The sequence below is a fragment of the Rhea americana genome, unplaced genomic scaffold (genome assembly GCF_003343005.1).
Source record: "Rhea americana isolate MKP2758 unplaced genomic scaffold, rheAme1 scaffold_29, whole genome shotgun sequence".
NCBI lineage: Eukaryota > Metazoa > Chordata > Aves > Rheiformes > Rheidae > Rhea > Rhea americana.
The window spans coordinates 2,024,714-2,043,493 of record NW_028186412.1 but is presented as its reverse complement, the minus strand read 5'-3'; the positions used below and the strand labels follow the sequence as shown (position 1 = coordinate 2,043,493).

The 18,780-nt window shown below is 35.5% G+C and overlaps 1 protein-coding gene across 1 annotated transcript in view; it reads right to left on the bottom strand.

Moving 5' to 3' along the window:
• Nucleotides 1–18,780, bottom strand: part of CNTN5 (contactin 5) — a 269,415-nt gene that overhangs the window by 183,250 nt on the left and 67,385 nt on the right. Inside the window, exon 6 of the mRNA XM_085309094.1 lies at nucleotides 17,303–17,398. Within this exon, the coding sequence (XP_085165220.1) occupies nucleotides 17,303–17,398 (96 nt within the window). The remainder of the gene's footprint in view (nucleotides 1–17,302; nucleotides 17,399–18,780) is intronic.

Sequence of the window (18,780 nt, the reverse complement as noted above, 5' to 3'; positions counted from 1 at the left end):
GAAAGCCTTCCAAATGCTCAACTTGTTTCTCTGTTTTATTAAGGACCTTTTAGTGTGCTATGCGGGTGAAAATCTGGGTCATTCAATGATAAATTAGTGAGAAGTGCACATCAATCTCCTGCCAAGATGAATTTATGGAGGGAAATTTTGTTTACTATTATTTCTTAAATGATTTTAGTAGATTATTTTCTCTGCCTCACAACACTAATTCCTGAACTGTCACAATTTGACATATTTCCCATAATGGATAAAGCTGGAATACTGACACATCAGCATTTTTACGGTGTATTTGGATTTGTCTTTCTGATGCAGAAGATGCCATGCTGGTGATGCAAAAGTCTTAACTGCCACTGTGGGTCACAGACAAATAACCCCGTAGATGCTGTAACAACAGCTGTAGTGGAGACATTCAGATATCACCAAGCATTCACTCCATGCTTGTTAAAGTCTGAATGTTTTTCAGATTGTCTTCAAGGCTTTTCTCCTGAGAAATTGGCTTGTTTGATTTTCTTAGTGCTTAGAATTGGGATAGTCTTTTCATTAGTCCTGTCAGCTAAGTGGTATTGCAGGTGGTTTGTGCAGCTGTAACAAGAAAGTTGCCATATAAACTCCTTTGAGGCCACCTAGAACCTAAATGTACAGTCCATAACAGTTGTTAAATAATGCATCTGTCATTCTTTAAGGGCAGAACATACAAACACATTTCACAACTGCACTTTTGCTGAGTTATAGTATTTGCACCAGAAATAAGTCTATCTTGTGTCTTCTTTTTGTGATACGGTGGGAGATATACTAGTCTATGTCCTCCAGGATCCAGTCGGGGAGATATATTTCTCTCACTCTCTGTTTAGGGGTTTCTCTGATTAATCCAATTCCACAAGATGGCAGTACCTGATGAACAAACAGTACTGATTCCTCATGACAGCCAAAATCTGAAATGATCTGGGAGTTTTAGCAGTTCTGCAGAAGTTCTTCATTTCTGTTCTCCATTTTTTATTATAGAAAAGCAGCAAAACGTTCACCCAATAAATCCTGTAATTTGCATGTTACCATTCAGAAATATTCAGTTTAAACAAAATAAGTCATCAGGAAAACTATATGCCTAAATCTCCCTTGCTGAATATACAAAATCGTATTTTATCTTAAGTCTAGTTTTAAATCTCATTGTCAGACTTGCTATTCAGGTATTCTGTGTACTAGCCACGGAATATAAGAATGCAATATGCTGCAGTCTCTAGTGATGGAGTACACGCCACATTCAGCGTGAGGGGGTGGAGAAGACTTCTTTTTAGCTAAGATGAATGATAACAACTGGTTTACCTCCATCCTCCCACCACAAACAAATAAATAATTTTGGTGCATTTCTTTGTGCTGCTGTAGCTTGTTATCACTGCTCATTAATCCTCCAAGAAAATATTTAATGAAGGTAATTTATTTGTTGCATTGTAATGCACCCACATAGAGCAAACAGATATTATCTATTTATCAACTAGCAATGAAATTGCTTCTTTTCTGCTCTGGGGGTTCCATATCTACTGCTCACTTACCTGAAACAGAATTCTACCAATCACATATTTGTCTTTGTTCAGATTTAATTACTGTGATAAATCTTCAAATATTTTCTTTGTTATAACCATTTACACAGMCAATAACTAAAATATGGTAGGAAAGTTAAGTGCACTGTAGGGACTGATTTTGTACTTGGAAGATACAAATATGTTATTGTCATCCTAACACACGCTGCTTAGGAAGTCTCATTTCTATGTTTGATATGTATGAAATGTAGCCAATCATTGAAATCTATATATCTCCATGAAATCTCTTTCTTGTGTGTGTGTTCTTTAAAGTGGCTATGTGGCATACAAGAAAAACATGGATTTTAGGAAAAGTAACCAGCTTGTTATGCTCTTTTTTTGTTATTGGTATGACTTTCACATTTAAAAAATATTCTGTGCTAGAAATAATCAAAATATTGGAATCAAAAGGACTTCATGAATTTATTCAAGCCCTACCTTTGCCCAGAGGAAAGATCAAACAGATATTGCCAGCCAAGTCCTTAAGAAAGTCTAGTGATTTAGACGCCTGAGTTTAGATTCCAAATTAACCTGTTTCATTGCTCAGTTAATAATTATAAAACCTTACTTAATTTTAGTCTACATTTCCTTTTCTACAAAACTGTTTATTACTTAATCAACTTATCCCATGAAGCATATAAAACACTTTATTGCTGATGTTAAACTTACACTTGCAATAGTAGACTATCATCCTGGTCTACATTGGTCTTTTGTGTTTGAAGCTATATTAACCCAATTCCTTTCACTTTTTCTTAGAAGTCATAGTTTCTAATCCTTTACTCAGTTTCATTGTTATCTTTCCTCCTGTTTTTCTGCATCTTATAATTTATGACCTAAAGCTAGACATGATATACTTCTTTAGATGTTAACATTATTAAGAATTAGAATAATAATCTCAGATATCCTATAGATGACATGTCCCTTAGTAAACCCTAGAATAAAACTAAGTATTCAGTTTTCTATAGTTTACATAATATAGTTATACTGTCTCTTATATAGATACTATGTAAATGATGCATTATAGTATAAAATATTTCTATAATATAATATAATTGCTAWTTAATCAGTTATTCCTCTTTTTCCATCTGGATGTTGTTTTTTGGTAAGTGTAGTACTTTGCATTTTATTGAATTTTATGTTACTAATTTCAATCAAGTTCTCCAATTACTGATCTTTTGGGATTCTCATTCTGTGCTTTTCAATGATTGTAGCCTCTTGCACCTAGAAGTAATTCACAAATGCTAAATGTATCTTTCTTTCCTCTATCCCATTCACACTTTCAAAGATAAAAATTATTTTAAGTTAGAGATGATTTGTTCTTAACAAATCCATACAGTCTGTTTCTTATCACCTTATTATCATCCTATGCTTACAGACTGAATGTTTAATAATACGTTACAGCAAGTTTCCAGAACTCAAAGTCGGCCTAACAATGGGCTCTCCTCTACCTTTCAAAAAAGAAAAAAAGAGGAAGTTTCATATTCTTGATACATTTTGGAATAATTTTTGAGATACCAAATTGTCAGTAACCTTTTCACGCAAAGGAATGTTTGGACTGCTCTAATTACAGAATATAAGGCTATTTTATCAATATATACTGTTGTCTTAGGCAAGTAGACAAATGAAAATAATATAAGCTTATGAAAAAAAGCTGATGGTCAAAATGAATAAATTTTTGGTTAGGACTGAAAGAAACTGATCAGGGAAGCAAAATATTGGGAAGAGGGACCTTTGATTAGCAAAGCTAATGACATACAAGTAGAGAATTTTAAAAACATTTCAAGATACAAAAAACGGATTCTAATGACAGGTTTACTATTGRTATTTATCTATTATTAGGTAGGAATGAAAATCAATATTAATTAATTTAAATCCTGAAGTACCCGATATAAATTGATGTTCTACCTTTCATACCACAAATAACACAGATGTCACTGTGTAATGTTGCAATATTTTCCATAGCAGAAAAAATAGATGRCAATAAATTTAAATAGCCTAAATAAGCATCACCAGAGAACTTCAGAGTTCAGAATTTAAGAATCAGCTATGCAATTTTTACTCAATTTTACTGATTTTATAGAACTATTGGAGCACCACCTATTTCCAGAGACAAGAAAAAGAACTAATTTTATTCCAACATTAAGGAAAGATAATCAGGAAGATCCACATCATTAGGGGTTCATCTCCTTCAGTCTCAGATGAAATAATTGAATGACTGATATGTGACTTGATTAATATCAAAATAAAAGAGGGAGATATAATGAACAGCGTTGGGAGAAAATAAATATGGACCAATTAACTCTCTCTATATATATTTATTTTAGTGATAAGGACTGCAAAATTTATGTAATATACATAGACCTATTTTTTATTAAAAATAATTGATTATTAAAAATTGGAACAATATGAAAATAATATGTTGTACATTGAAATCATTGATTATAGGAGATATAAAACCTGGCAGTGAGAAATGTCCTGGACAAGTCACTGATAAATTGATTTGAATTGCCTATTATTCTTAGAAACTTTTTTGGATGGGTATGAGTTGGATACCCAGTAACACAAGATGATTATTTTTTAATAATACGAATGAACGWATTACTTTTTAATAATACAAATTTCTGTGGTGATGTCAATAACTAATGCTTAACTAACCAATAATTTTCCTCATATGAAAAGTGTAACACTACAAAATGCTGAASAAAATGCTCCATGCTCAGCAAAACACATCGCTATAGAATATTTATGTGAGAGAACAATTTTTGTTCTCTGGCAAAGTGTCCAACAGTACTTAAAGTAGTATTTTTTTCTTTCTTTTTCTTATCTTTAACCCTTCAATTCTCTCTCTCTGATCAGAACCTTAATCTGCTCCGATACTTGAGTTTTCCTCCATTTTAATATTATTGATGTGATAGTTACTCCTGTCMCCTTAGTTTTACTTACGTCTGCTGCAGGAGTGAGCACAACGAAAAATCCTGCTCCACTGCGTTACCTGCTGTGAACCCCAGCATCCTACACCCAGGTAGGTTGCTGCATTACAGGGGAGTTTAATTTTACAACTGTTGCAGAGATTTCAGTGGATGAATGCATTTCAAAGGYAAAACGTATTTCCTAGTTTGATTTAGGACATCCAAGAACACTGAGAACGGAGTCGTGGTAGGATAATGATGTTCATCCAGAGCCGTGGGATATTTCTGTCAACTGTTCTTTGCRAGAGTGGCATTATATCTTTTCCTTTTGAGTATCCTTAACCAAAACCCCGCATCTCTAGCATTGCTAAACTCAGCATTTATGAACAGAAGCACTGTGTAAGGAATTTTGTAATTTGGCTGGAAATACTTGTGTTCTCAAAGTATCAGTCTCTCCAGGGGTGTATATGTACGTTTCAATTTGGCTTTTTGAACTTCCAAGATAGAAAGCAACTTAAATTGTCACTTAATCCCTCATTCATCTTGATTCCCAATGCCAGAAAGGATTAATAATAAAAAACCCAATGATTTAACAAGATTTAATTTCAGGCTTTTAGCTACAGAACTGAAAATGGAAGACTACTGCAGTTCTAGTTTATACTAAAAAATAGGATCTTTCCTGATAGCCTTTTGTACTCTTGACACTTGTATTTTTTCATAGGAATTCTGTCAGCAAATCCAAGGATTCATGGAGTCATCTCTGCATGGCTGTACGTACTGCACTTAAGGTAAATCTCACTGTCTCCCTGGTCTATATTCTCTTGGTGCTATTTTTTAAATATATTCTTAAAGACTCTTTCTAGCTGAATCTACTGGTCAGTATTTGGTGAATTCCCCCATGGCTTATGCCTACTCAGCCATGGCATTATATGACTGATGGATCTTCCCGCCCCTATTTATTGTATTTATTGTTGTAAGATCTCAGAGAAAGGGCAGTACTATTTTTTTTTTATATGAAAAACTGAAAAAGTTGGAAGGAGACGATTTCTTAGCAGTCATGAATAAGACCACAATAAAAGAAAAATCTCCACTAATATATAATTCTGCCAATTTTTAACATTTATTTCCACTTCTCACCAGCTCTTTTTACATCTACAAGAAGCACCAAAACAAACAAATAACACCTCCCTCCTCAAAAAACCCTTATAAACAACTAATTCTTATGAAGCTTTGTAGATGAACAGCTGAAATAGGTAATTATCCCCCTCATCCTCCCTCTGTTTCCTGAATTGATTTTCAAATGCTAAAAAAAATAAATAAATAAAAAACAATGTAAATCACATTGTGTTCCTTATGCTCAAGGTCTAGTAGTCTGTTCCTGCTAGGTACATTTTCTAGGCTTAAATGTACCAAGGAACGAGTCTTCCATCACTTCTTTCTGAAGACAACGGAATATGTGAACATATGGTTCAGACAGCAACATGAAACCAAATTTGTAGTCCCCAAAAGACATTTTTTTTTATTTATTAAGAAAGAAAATGACAGGTGATTTTTAAAATCTCAATTAAAAAAGAAAGTGCAGATGAAGAGGGAGAAACATGTCACATTAGCAAACTGCCTTGGAATACCAATAACACTCTTCAGCCATGTTGTACAAATAAATCACTACAAATAACCCCATCAACAATCAATCATTTAGAATTTAACAGTGTAGAGCCTGTAACTCATATCCGTTTTTACATATAGACAATACACACTTGAGTCCCTGCGTACATCGTTCTGCGCTACTGGAAACCCAGTGAACTGATTTCATCTATCTTCTGCTTGTCACATAATTGTTATTTAGTGATAATATATAGCCTTCTGCTGTCTTACTTCCAGCCTAGGGCCGTGTCCCATGCTTATTATCTCTCCTCCTCAATCCCTTATCAATAACAGTCAAAGTGATACCCAATGCGTCACAGTTTATATATATATATCACGTGGAAAAAGAAGATACTTTTCCAACTCTCTCTGAATTTTTTTTGTTCTAAAAGACATGTCAATATTAAAAGAATGTAAACCACAAGCAATTCTACTCCCTCTTGTGCWCAGGATGTGTATATTTTTCATAATACAAATTATGTTTTTCAAAGCCCTTTTCATTTTAGATATGAAGCCTAATTTTGTAAATTTATTAAATGTGGACTGTAAATCAGTGMAATTTTAGGCTCATGAAATTTTCTATGTAGTTTTGAGCCAGTCATTTGATTGCTATTATTCGCTACAAAATGGAGTAGTACTCCTTCTTTCTAACCTGCACTTACCAGAGTGAATAAAGCTCTTCAGAATTGAAACTATGGTAGTTTGCAACATCTGTGCTAAATTCCATCTTCTCTACAAAATTCAATGCCAGTTAAGTTTCTAAATATCTTATTGACAAGACTGAAGCTGATATATCTTAAATGAGACTAATTGTAAATTTGGAAAAAAAAATATATGTCTCTTTCAGAATTCTCAAGCTGGACACATGAAATTTCAGACATTTAAAACTGATCACTTTTGAAAATTTTGATATAGCTTCTAAAGTTTGGTGACTATGGCTCTTTAGTTATAGGGTTATGTTCTGACCCCTAACACAGCTATTCTGATATCTGCTTAACAGGCAYGGGAGAATGATTCAGAACATTTACCTTAGCTATTCAGGCTCACAGAAAACAAAGGAGAAAAGCAGATCGATTCAGAGGTACTAAGCAACTCTCATCTGCAGATGCGTTCCTCCCTGACTCCACTGACTGAGCAGGAAATTTAAGGAMTGTCCACTCATCTCTTGCTATTCTGGTTTCACTGTTCTTTTCCCTTTGTTATTTTTTTCACACCAAAATGTGCAAAATCCCTAACTCTTTCAGTTGCTTCACGAGCCTCGCCAGCGATTTTACTTGATGTGCTGCCTCAGGGTGGAAAAGTAGGAAACATGTACAAATATAAATACACCGCATGTACATGCAGAAACACAGGCCACCACCTCCCTTTCTGAGAAGCCAGTAGGAGCAGATAGGGGTACATCTAAAATTTTCATAAGCTTATGTCTAACTTCTGTCTCTTGCTTCTCACTGACCTTTTTCTGACTATGATAAATGAAAAATAGATGCATGCAGSTTCTGGTAGTTTTCTATAGTGAACTCAGCAATCGTTGAGTTGAACTCAGCCAAGCTTCAGAACTCTCTAAAATAGATGAGCCTGAGCCTGTTYATCACTCTAACAAGGTCCCAGACAGAGTAGGCAGAGCTGAGTCCTGCTGACTAGCAAGTCCCCCTGAATACCAATACTAAATGGAGATGGTTTAAACCACTCTACTGTCCAGCACTGATGGAAAGATCTCAGAAGTAGGGACCTTGGTGTTCAGATCTTGGAAACAGGGACCTCACTACTCTGTAGGAATCCCTGCTCCCACAGCCTTTAATCTTGCAATAGAATTGAGGCGACTGACCCAAGGTCTTAAAGGATCCTGTGGTTCTGCAGAAAAGGCCAAACTGAGATAGACCCCTTACTCATATTACCTATAGCCTTCTTTCCACTCTCTGCTTATTCATGAATTTTCATCCCTCCAGTCTGCAGTGGAAAAYTTAATTATTGAAAGAAAAAAATACTATAAATATAACACTTCAGTAAACCAATAAATGAAGTGAAATTTTCCAGTGACAGATTCTCTGCTGTAGGATAATAGCATCATCACAACAGGAATTGTATTAACTGGCTAATGAGGTCATCAGATATGATTTTAACAATATTGGAACATAGCATGAGAACAGGGGAGATAGGCAGACTAATTATCAGCATTAAGAGTGGTATTAATTATTATATTGTTAAAAAGATGGCATTGTGACCAAATAAAAATCACYGTTCCACTGTTACTGCTGTGGAAAATACCTTTTCTTGTCAGAAGATAAAGGTTACGCAGTGGTTCARGTTTGGCTGTAATCATTGAAATTTTAGCCTGAATTTTATGACATTATGCTTATATCTATTTAATCCTTTTCTCTTTGATAAAGCCAAGCAATTGCCTTTAAAACTTCTGCTGTTCAGCTGTAGTTACCTTCATTTCAGTTACTATTGTACTGGATGGAAAAACACAAACTGAATAGTGACAAGTGGGATTTGAATGGATTAAAATATATGTGTACAAATATGGATAGTTTGCATACCCACACCCATGTATATATTTACAAATAATTTTTAGTTTCTGCTTTCAAAAAGAAAACTGAACATCAGACTGAGAGTTGCTTCCATACAGCTTCTTTAACCTGGACCCAGATTTTCCAAACCGATTAAATAATGTGTATGCAAATCCRTGGCTCAGTAAACATTACAATACCTTAAATATTTGTAAATTCAACTTCATAACATATAAAAAAACAAATCACTGATTTTTTTACACAGATAATCTCATTAAAATCATCTTACATAACCACGCCCAGAACTTTCTTCTTCAGAATCAATACTGACCTCCTATTATCTGCAATATTGAATAGTCATCTCTGCCAGAATCACCGTTAAACTGAGTTAATCATGCCTCATCTGTGGATAGTTGATGATTACACTTAAAAAAAAAAAGAAAAAGAAAAAGATCCTCTAGTTTCACTCTTTTAAGATTTTGCCTCAAGAGTAATGGAGAGAAAGAGCTGGACTCCAGAGCCTTAGAAGTAAATCATTTCTCATCTCTTCCTTCCTCTTATCTTGTGTTTCCCCTTGTTTCAGCTGTCTTATCGGCATTATATTTCTGGCATCTTCTCCTTAGTTATATTGATTAACATGTGCATTCTGTCTTTCTCGTTATTCTTCTCTGTGGTATATAGTAGAGAGGTAACTGGGACTAATTAGGAATTCTCYCTCTTAAATAAAATAGACTTTCTGACATTTCACTAGCTGATGTGTTTGCACATTTTTATTGTTCCAGCTACCATTTCAGTAAAATCTCAGAACTAAATAATAAATGGAAATTTACTATTTAATAGAAATTTAATAGAAAGGATACTATGAGTGAGCTTTGCAAGAGCTGATACCAGTTAACAATGGCATCTTGTTTGATCTTCAGTCTATTAACGTTGGGTCCCTGCTATTTTAAAAGTCATATAGCCTGTAACATATTGCCATATAGCTAAAAAGTTTGTGGAATTCTGTCTCCTGTTTTACAATTGCAGAAATCTTGAGGTGAACCATGAACATTAATCTGTTAAACTTGGCAGTATAATGCTGTTTTGTTCAATCACTGGAGTGTGGATTTCCTGATAATTATGTYTAATTTGCTGGGACATCTCGGTAACAAGCTAGCAACCTGTCCCTMGGGAAAAGGAGCTTGCCCATTACAGAATTTTTCTGTCATTATTGTCACATTTGTCCAGCTCTAAAGAAGTAGCCCCATATGGTGGTTGCCTGAAAGGCAATAAAGCATGAGTTGGAGGTCCAACATAGTCAATGCACTTTTAAAATTAATCTCCTGTGCTTCCTCCTYCTTCTCTTGGTATCTCYTCTCACYTTGATTGCCCTGAACTGGCAGCTGYGGTAATATTTGTTGACACCAGCAACACGGTGAGACAACAGCACACCTCCCTTAGACAGAACCTTGTGTGCAYTGTGTGCTGGCTTAACTGGGCAGGGTCAACCAGTTCTCCTGCACCCAATTTCATAGTCTCTGTGGGGAATAACTGTTCCCACGAGTGACCCAGTGGGTCTGGGGTGAGTAAACTTTCAGTGKTTAGTGTAGTTTAATGTATTTTTTCAATTAAGAATTATAAATGTATTTAAGGGRACAGAATGATGCATCAACAGTGATAATATTTGGAAAAGTTCTTAAAAACCTATCAAACTAAAAGTTGCTTGAGTGTATTTACTGTAATTGTGTTAGCAATGCATTTTCTTTTAGTTACTTTTCAAACGAATTCTTAAAAAGAATAATGTAGAATTCTATACAAAGAAATTAAATAATAACTATCTATATTTCTATTATAAACATATTGCCTATAATTTGGGGCATATTTAGATCATTAGAATGTAATTAAATTCTGATAACAACACATTGCCAACAAACTGACAGTCTCTTGCCAGGTATCCTCATTGGCTAACATAATTTGCTGCAATGCTATCCTACAGAAAATTCTACCATTCCAAAACTATTAAATTTCATATCTTCAAATGCATGCATTGCCTTCAACAAGATTGAGGAAGGAAACACTAGAAAGCGCCCTAGGGAAGTCAGCAGCAAAATTACTGGTCATGTATTGAGTAATGAAAGGACCATAGAAGAAAAAAAGGAGAAGCTAATGTTGTTTGTTCATTCCATAATGAAAACTACAGGCATAGTCATCAATCAGTTGCACAGATAAAGAATACAGATTACTATATTGAGCCATGTCAGGGGCCATGGACTTTTCCTTTAATGATAACTCGCTTGGGAATTAGCATTACTAGATAGGAAAGTTTCAAAAGCAGTCTCAGAAAGCTAGTAAAAGTGATAAAATAGGGAATGCAAGAGAGAACATCTCTGTGATTCTTCTAGGAAAAAATGTGGGTGAGGAGAACAGATGACCCCATGGAATGGTCATTAACACAGAATTAAGGCAAGAATGTAGAGTGTAAAGGACTGTGCAACTGTCTCCTAACTTTTCTTTTTCAAATTTCAAAAAAAAAAAAAAAAAAAAAAGGAATCCAGGAGGAAAGTGGAAAGTGCAGGTATCCTTCAACTCATGAAGGGCAACTCATTCAACTCTTAAAGAGGCAACTCATTCAAGACCTGAAAAGACCTGAATGTGGTATCCCTGAATGGGATACGTTGTGATAATATGACAATGTGATATTACATTGTGATAATTTATTTGTTATGGGCATGTAGAGAATGSACAGACCATCTTCTCTTGTTTATATGACATATTAAAGTTTATTAAAGACATTTGTCTATGCTATGTGGTCAGCAATTATTTTCAACATGGTTCATTAAGTGTTCATTTATCTTATTTAAACATTACTCTCCAGAAGTGAATTTCAATAGGTGAAGAAGAACATTTTATGTCATGCATTTATAAGAGAAACAAAAGTTTGAATTTTTCAAAAGTTTCAGAGTTAAAAGAGTTAAGATGTGTGACCCATATGTTTTCATATAGATCTTCCCACTACAGGCAACTTAATGGAAAATAATAAGGAGGTCCTCTAAATCTTACTTTTGCCAGAATAAGGAGAAGCATGAGGATGTTTGACAGTCCTACCTTCACAGGAAGCCTGGTAATTAGGAGGAGAATATAGTTATGTCTGGTGGTGAAATGATATATTTGCCACCACCAGTGTCACAAACTCATACAAGCTCTACAAACTTATARTGAAAGGTACAGACTGATGAAGAAGTTCTGCTTAGCTTAAAGGAGATGGATGTGTGATGTGTCCAGGTGACCTTTGGGGAATACTGCGAACAGACAGTGCTTTGAAAAGAACCAGTTGTTCACAAGGGAGAGGTGAAATATTTCTGCTACACACTACTTTACTAGAAGCAGGGTGTGTATTGTACAGCTTCCTACATTAAAGTCATCCACAGATATGTAAAAAAAAAAACATAGAAAAGAACTGTATTACTACTGCTTAATATGTAAAAATTATACTGATGTCACAAACCACGGTCGGGAAGAAACCTCAGCTGTACTGAAAAGTTAACATGATGGAGTGGTACACAGTTGGGTCTACAGAGTGAGCTGGAGGGTCAGAGGTCTCTGTCTAAGTTCCTGCAGGCCTCCTGTGAYTTAACAGTAATGGCTAGGCTCGCTTAAAGACTGAAACGCTAATGCTGAGCACTAAAATGCTTTATTATGTGGCTGGATCCTGGGACCAAATCCTTAAAACAAGCATGYGCCCCTCCTGTGAACAGAGAGAGTTAGACACCTGCGAACTGCATTTGCAAAAGCCAGCTTAGTAAGCAGACAGCCAGAAGGTATACGAATGCCTTCAAAGCAGAATGTGTTGCAGCCTGCATGCAGATACCTAAACTATCTGTAAACAAGTTAATAAGCATGCTGAAAGCAATATAGCCCAGATATAAGAAGCTTGTTATCGTAATTAATTTGGCTGGAGAAGTCTACACCTCTGTACTCGAATGAGGTCTTTGAGGGTCTGCCCTGTTGTTTCCACGTATTATTCGTGCAGTTGAGGCACCAAACCAGATTTCTCAGCCAAGGATTTTCTTCTAGAACAAGGCACGACAGACTTGTCCGTTTCAAAACAAGCTAAGGTTATTTTGATGTTACTTTAACTGGTAGACTCTCTACATATCAGCCCATCTATAAAATGACACTTTTCTACATAGAAGGGATATTGAGAGACTAAATAGATTATGAATGGGTGACACGTATTCTCAGATGTATACTCCTATTAATATCTGGGATTACCATCTAGAATTTACTATAATCTTCCTTAGGTATTAGTGATGCAGTCTTGATCCAGAAAATCTGAACTACTGCCCTTCATCTGGATTTGGTTTCCTGCTTGCAGTCAAGTTAAAGCCCAAAGTTGCAGCTTTAATGCAAACATAACTTTCAGATTCGTTTTGCAGAATCCGAGTAGTGAGTAGTGATTGGTTTGTATATACTTGCAAAGTGCTTTTCTGTATACTTCCAATACACAGATAGAAATCGAATAAACTTAAGCATAAAAAAGGTAAAAAAGCAGGTAAAAAGCCCACATTATTTGACTGTCTTTTTACAAATAATATGATTACAGGGACAGCTATGTAGGAAATAAGAGTTTTGTTTTAGCAGCTCACCATTTTAGCAAAGCACTATGAGACATTCAGAAGATGCATGACAAATACTGTGATCTCAATAGCACTGGCATTAATCGTCTCCTGTGATGCATTTCTCATGAAAGCAGTTTTATAACACTAAATGGGAGGCATAAAGATGCGTCCTATAACACAGTTTCCAAACTGAGTAAAATCAGATTTGTCCTTTAGAAGGAGATAAAAGAGTTACAATTTAACATCTGTAGAGATGTCATGTTGAAAGATTATGAAGCAGTGCTTTTTTCCAGGTGGCTGCATCCCTTTGAGGCAGGAAGGAGCATGCGTCTGCTTTCCATGCTTGCAGAATGTAGCATATAAACACTGTGCTAATTCCAACAATAAGAATCTTCATTCTCTGTTAAGTAGATACTGAAAGCTTTGAATAAAAGCCTTAAAAAGCTCAGCTGAAAGTATTAATTCCAAGGGTGAAATCTTCCATTTATTTTTAATCTCACTATGGTAAGCCTTGTAATTAAGATGATTAAATGACTGAATAAAACTATATATTTACATCCTGTAGAATGGCACAATGAATAACAATAATGCTGTTTATAGGGGGAAAAAAATAGTGAGGATCTTTCTAAATGGAGTCATCAAACAAAGCTTGCTATTTAAGCAGCTGGTAATTAATGATCCTCTCACTTAGCAAGAATACCTAAGAGTTAACTCTCTAGTAAACACACCTAGGAGAAATAGTTAATGGAAAAAAAAAGAGAGAAAGAAAAGGGAGGATCAAATGCATCGTTTATGGATGACCAAGTTACCTGCTATGAGAATATTTCACAAGGGGTAACTGAAGTGTTTGCAAAGAAAAAAGAATTAAAGGGAGAGCTTCTGGAGTAGACAAAATTACATAGGACTCCCAAAGAAATAAGTGGAAGCAYTTTTTTGGAATGATGAGCTGAAGAAAGCAGGATTTGAGAATCTCCTGGTACCTGTTTGTTTCAAGGAGAAAAGTGTCTGTACAAAATCAACATCTAGGCATTTTCCRTTACCATTCAGAAAGGGGACAGAGTGTCTCACCTGAAAAAATCTCCCTCATTTTGTTGTTCAGCTATTTCTTAGCAAGGATGACAATAACTTAAGAAACTCATTTATTTAAACCAAAAATTATATTTCTCTCATCTGAACTGCACTGAAGATGTTCTGAATATATTTCAGGTACATATTTTGCTTATTTCCTCTGTAAAATATTTGGACAACAATCTAATGAAAATCTACRTGAATAAAAGAAACTAGTGTGTATTTTTCATGTCACTGGTGCTTTGTAGACATTCAGGTTTTTCTAGAAGAATTGTATTCTGTAAGAATGGACTGTAGGTATTATTCAATCAAAAGTATTTACTTTATCTTCCATTTAAAAATATGTTAATAAACCCTTGTGTCTTTTAACATAATGTTCTTTCACTCAGTTATCTTTCTTTTCCTGCAATGATAYTGTCATTTTTTAAAAGGCTTCAATCCTGAGGCAAGCTTATAAGTAGTTATTAACTTTAGAGATTGAGGAATGGGATTCTACTGAAGGAAGAATTGCTTCTGTGGTTCTGAAGAGTGATTAGATTTGATATTGTATCATGGATCTCTCTCCTGGGATAGTAAATGAAGATTATTTCTAAAGGTTCTGATCAATGTAGATAAATCAATATAGCTGAGTTTGTGGTGTTCATTTACCAAATGACAGAATGTTTTCTGTGTCAGAAAACATCCTCATAACTCATGGTCATGTTAATGTCAGACATTTATGCACTCCACATGAACTTCAAACAAAATTTATCATAGATATACCTTCAACAACAGCTTAGTATTCACTTGAAGGTTTTTCTCTCAGATGATTTTAAAGGCTCAAAATTTGTTTAAGCTACTACAGAAAACAATATCATCTTYGAAAATCAAAMCCAGAAACTAAAATAGACTATCCAGAAATACGATAATCTCTGCTCTACAAAAAGTCTCTGTAGTGATAGTACTGGAGAGAAAAGGAAGTTTCATATTCACTGTTTTGACATTAATTTGAATTAGTATTGAACTCGCACCCTCTCCCCTTGATGTTCTGCCTTTGCCCACAGTTCTCTTTCGCAGACTGACTCTAACCTCACAGACATCTCTCATTACTGTCTTGTACCTTATTATCAGAACTTCATTGAATGATTTATTGTTGAAGCATCACCAGCTGTGGAATTTTTTTGGTAAGGCCCGTGGAAGTAGCTTTCTCCTTTCTGAGTTGTCTCCAGCCACCGAACTAATGCCCATTTAGACCTTCKTTGCAGTACACATGGACTTGCAACTCCTCAGTGTTACACAAGTTGGGAGCTGGAAGCAAAATGCGGGTGATCGTGCCTGTTTGCTGTCCCTCCAGGAGGTCTGAGCGGGAGGGGCAGAGCTTCGCCAGCAGCCCGGCACTACATAACCAACCGGGGAAAGGGAGGCCAAGCTCCCCTCGCAGGCACAGGGCTGTGCTGGCTCCGGCACTGCCAGCACGGTTCTCGGTGTTCAGCGACTGCTCTTCTGCGCTGCCGAACATTTGCTGCTATAGCTGTAGTGAAAAAATTATGCCAATAGAGGCTCCAAGTAYTTTTCAGAAGGGAAATTTCCCACTGGCATAGTTACACCAGCGCTCCAAACGGTATAAACTAARCCAACTGCAAGCTGTCATTGTAGGCACGGTAGTTTCCACACTAGGGATTTTGCTGGCACACTGATGAAAATGAAAGKTTTCTCATAATCCAAGGCAATGTGTAAGTAACAGTTTTACAGCAAAACATTGCTGTAAATGTAAAACCTGACTGAATACAAGTATAACAGCATAATTTTAGAGAAAACATATGAAGACTTTGATGACACACTTGTTGCATTTTGTGGAATGACAGCTATTAAAAAGTGTAAGACTACAGCAATATGATGCCTATATATCCTTAAACTCTCTGTCTGGAGAAATCATATTCAGGTCAGGTGTTGAAACCATCTCTCACTTCTGCCTACTTCTTTTTTCCTCCCCAAATTTTGACTTATTATAACCAAGTATTAATATCATACACTCAATTCCATCACATGAATTGTAGTGTCAAAATCTGAAATAGATTATAGAGCCAATAATATCAAATGGATGTTCTCAGAAAAGATGAAAGTAGAAAGATAGCCAGAAAATAATAAGTATTAATAGCATTGATAGCAATAATTCCAGAATAAATAGAAACAAAACACATTTTCCTAATAGAAACTCAGAGAAGATCTTGTTTTCTAGTTCTTTCTTCTGCAATGTGATTTTTTTTTTTTCTGGGCTCAAATTTGAAGGAACAAAAAAATCACCTCAATGCAGATTTCCCAAAGAGGASAAGGTCTGGCTCTATTGTGTCTATAGATAAACAGAATATACCATCTGCCAGAGTGTCTCCAGCTACTATATGGTATGCAAATATAAAGATATATTTACTTATATGCAAATATAAAGACATTTAGCTGCAGAAATTGGCATTTTGAAAAGCAAAAAACAAACAAAAAAAACTCCTCTCTGAAATGTCTACATTTTCCTTTGAAATTCACAAGCATTCATGGGATTTATGGTATCTCTGACTCCTAGCGATGATGGTGTTGTACTGGAAACTAAGCTATACAGCGAGGAGAAGCAGCCAAAATCATGGCTGTGCTACTAAAAACAAAAGTCAATTTGTATTCTACATCTATATCCTAATACYGACATTTGGAGCAATTTTTGAAGGTTTCTAAACTCCGAAAGAAATCTTTTGTGACCTCAAGGCAGTATATTACACTAGTGGCATGGAGACTATTTTTGTTACACTCAGTTTTAATAGGAATAAGGGGAATAAGGCAATCTTATAACAGAAATTCTGCTGCTATTCAGTGGCATTTATAGTATATGAGCTTTAATTGCCCTTTGGTACTYGAGAAACTGTCAGTAGAGCAGTGCGTGTTTCATCTTTAAAGTTTCACARTTAAGTACACATTCAAAAATAATGAGCATATTGAAGAAGACCAGGATGGGCACAAGCTGTAGCCTACTGTACCTGGGGAGTGAAGTGGAGGAGAGCACATCAGCACAACTCCCTGACCTTCCCGCACGGAGACAGCACTTCTTGTCCGACCGCTGAAATTCCCCAAATCTGTCAAAAGAACACAGCATTTTAGAYGCATACAAAAAAAGATTTTAAATATTGTTACTACTGTGACTTATACTTTTTCTTCTTGTGAAGCTGACAGTTCATATTTTCATKCCTTAATCTTTAATAGTAGGGCCTGTAAATATCAATCTATTTTCATCTTGTGTCAGCACTTTATTACTCTTTTTCAGTGCACTAAGATATAGTGTCAAAGGACAAACATCAGGCAATATACATTTACAAAAGATATTTAATAGTGCTTTTGTTTCTTTTTACCATACTCTGTTTGTTGATTTCTTTCACCAATAGAAGCAATTCATGCACAATGAAAAAATAAATAAAAGTGGAGAGAACACCTTGTCTAATGYGCTGGATGAAGACTACTACTAATGTGTCATCTGGATAATGCAGTGCACAACACTTTGCAATGAGTACGGGGGAATGTCAGCTRCATTGGTTCTAAGATCAGATGTGGTCCATAGCAAATTTATTTTTCTTAAATACTCTCTTTCCTTCTGATTTCTCTAGTGTTTTAAACATAATCCAAATGTGAGTAAATATTTCTTGCCTCCATAAGTTTTCTTCAATTGGTGAATAAGGAATATTCCACTTTCTGTACAAAAACTTTTGAACGAGTCTGCAAGGTGCTGCTGTGAACAGTTCATTGCGGTAACTTAAAGCCTCTCAATCAGAATATCTCATTCCTGTGTTTTCCAGAGGGAATATTAGATCYAGATTCACATTTGAGGTCGATAGCTATTCTCGAGCCTTGGTATCTGCAGTAGAATGGACACAGGAGCTCAGTGTTGACACCGGATTGAAAACTCCATCCATTCCTCAGTGCAGGAAAGGCCACTCAGAGCTGGTCTRAAGACCAGAACTTTTCTTTCTAATGTGGATCAAAGGGAAAATTACTGGAAATAAGTGTACCCAAAGAAATCTTTGAAAATGACATAGRAGCTTGAGCAGACAAAAAATGAAGAGCCTGAATATATGAACAGGATGAGCAAGGAGGAGCATCTTACATGAACACTCTAAGACCTACAGGTGTACCTGTTCATTTACACAGACCASGGTGTCAGCATGAGGTCAGTAACACCAAGGAACCTGAATGGACTGAACAGAACTATTAATTTCTTATCTACACTCTACTGAAAGTTCTCTGTCAGATGCCAGAGCTCCACATCTTGCTTCCTATTCAATATTACATAAAACTGAAATTCAGTATTTTCAAAAGCAAGCAATACAAGAGTTGATTTTTCATGAATTTCATAGTGGTGAATATTTTTTTAAGTAAAAAGAGACTTAAGATCTTTCCAACCGATTATTAACATTTTTACAAGATGTCCTAGGTAGATTAAAATTTAAATGTATCTGGATATGTA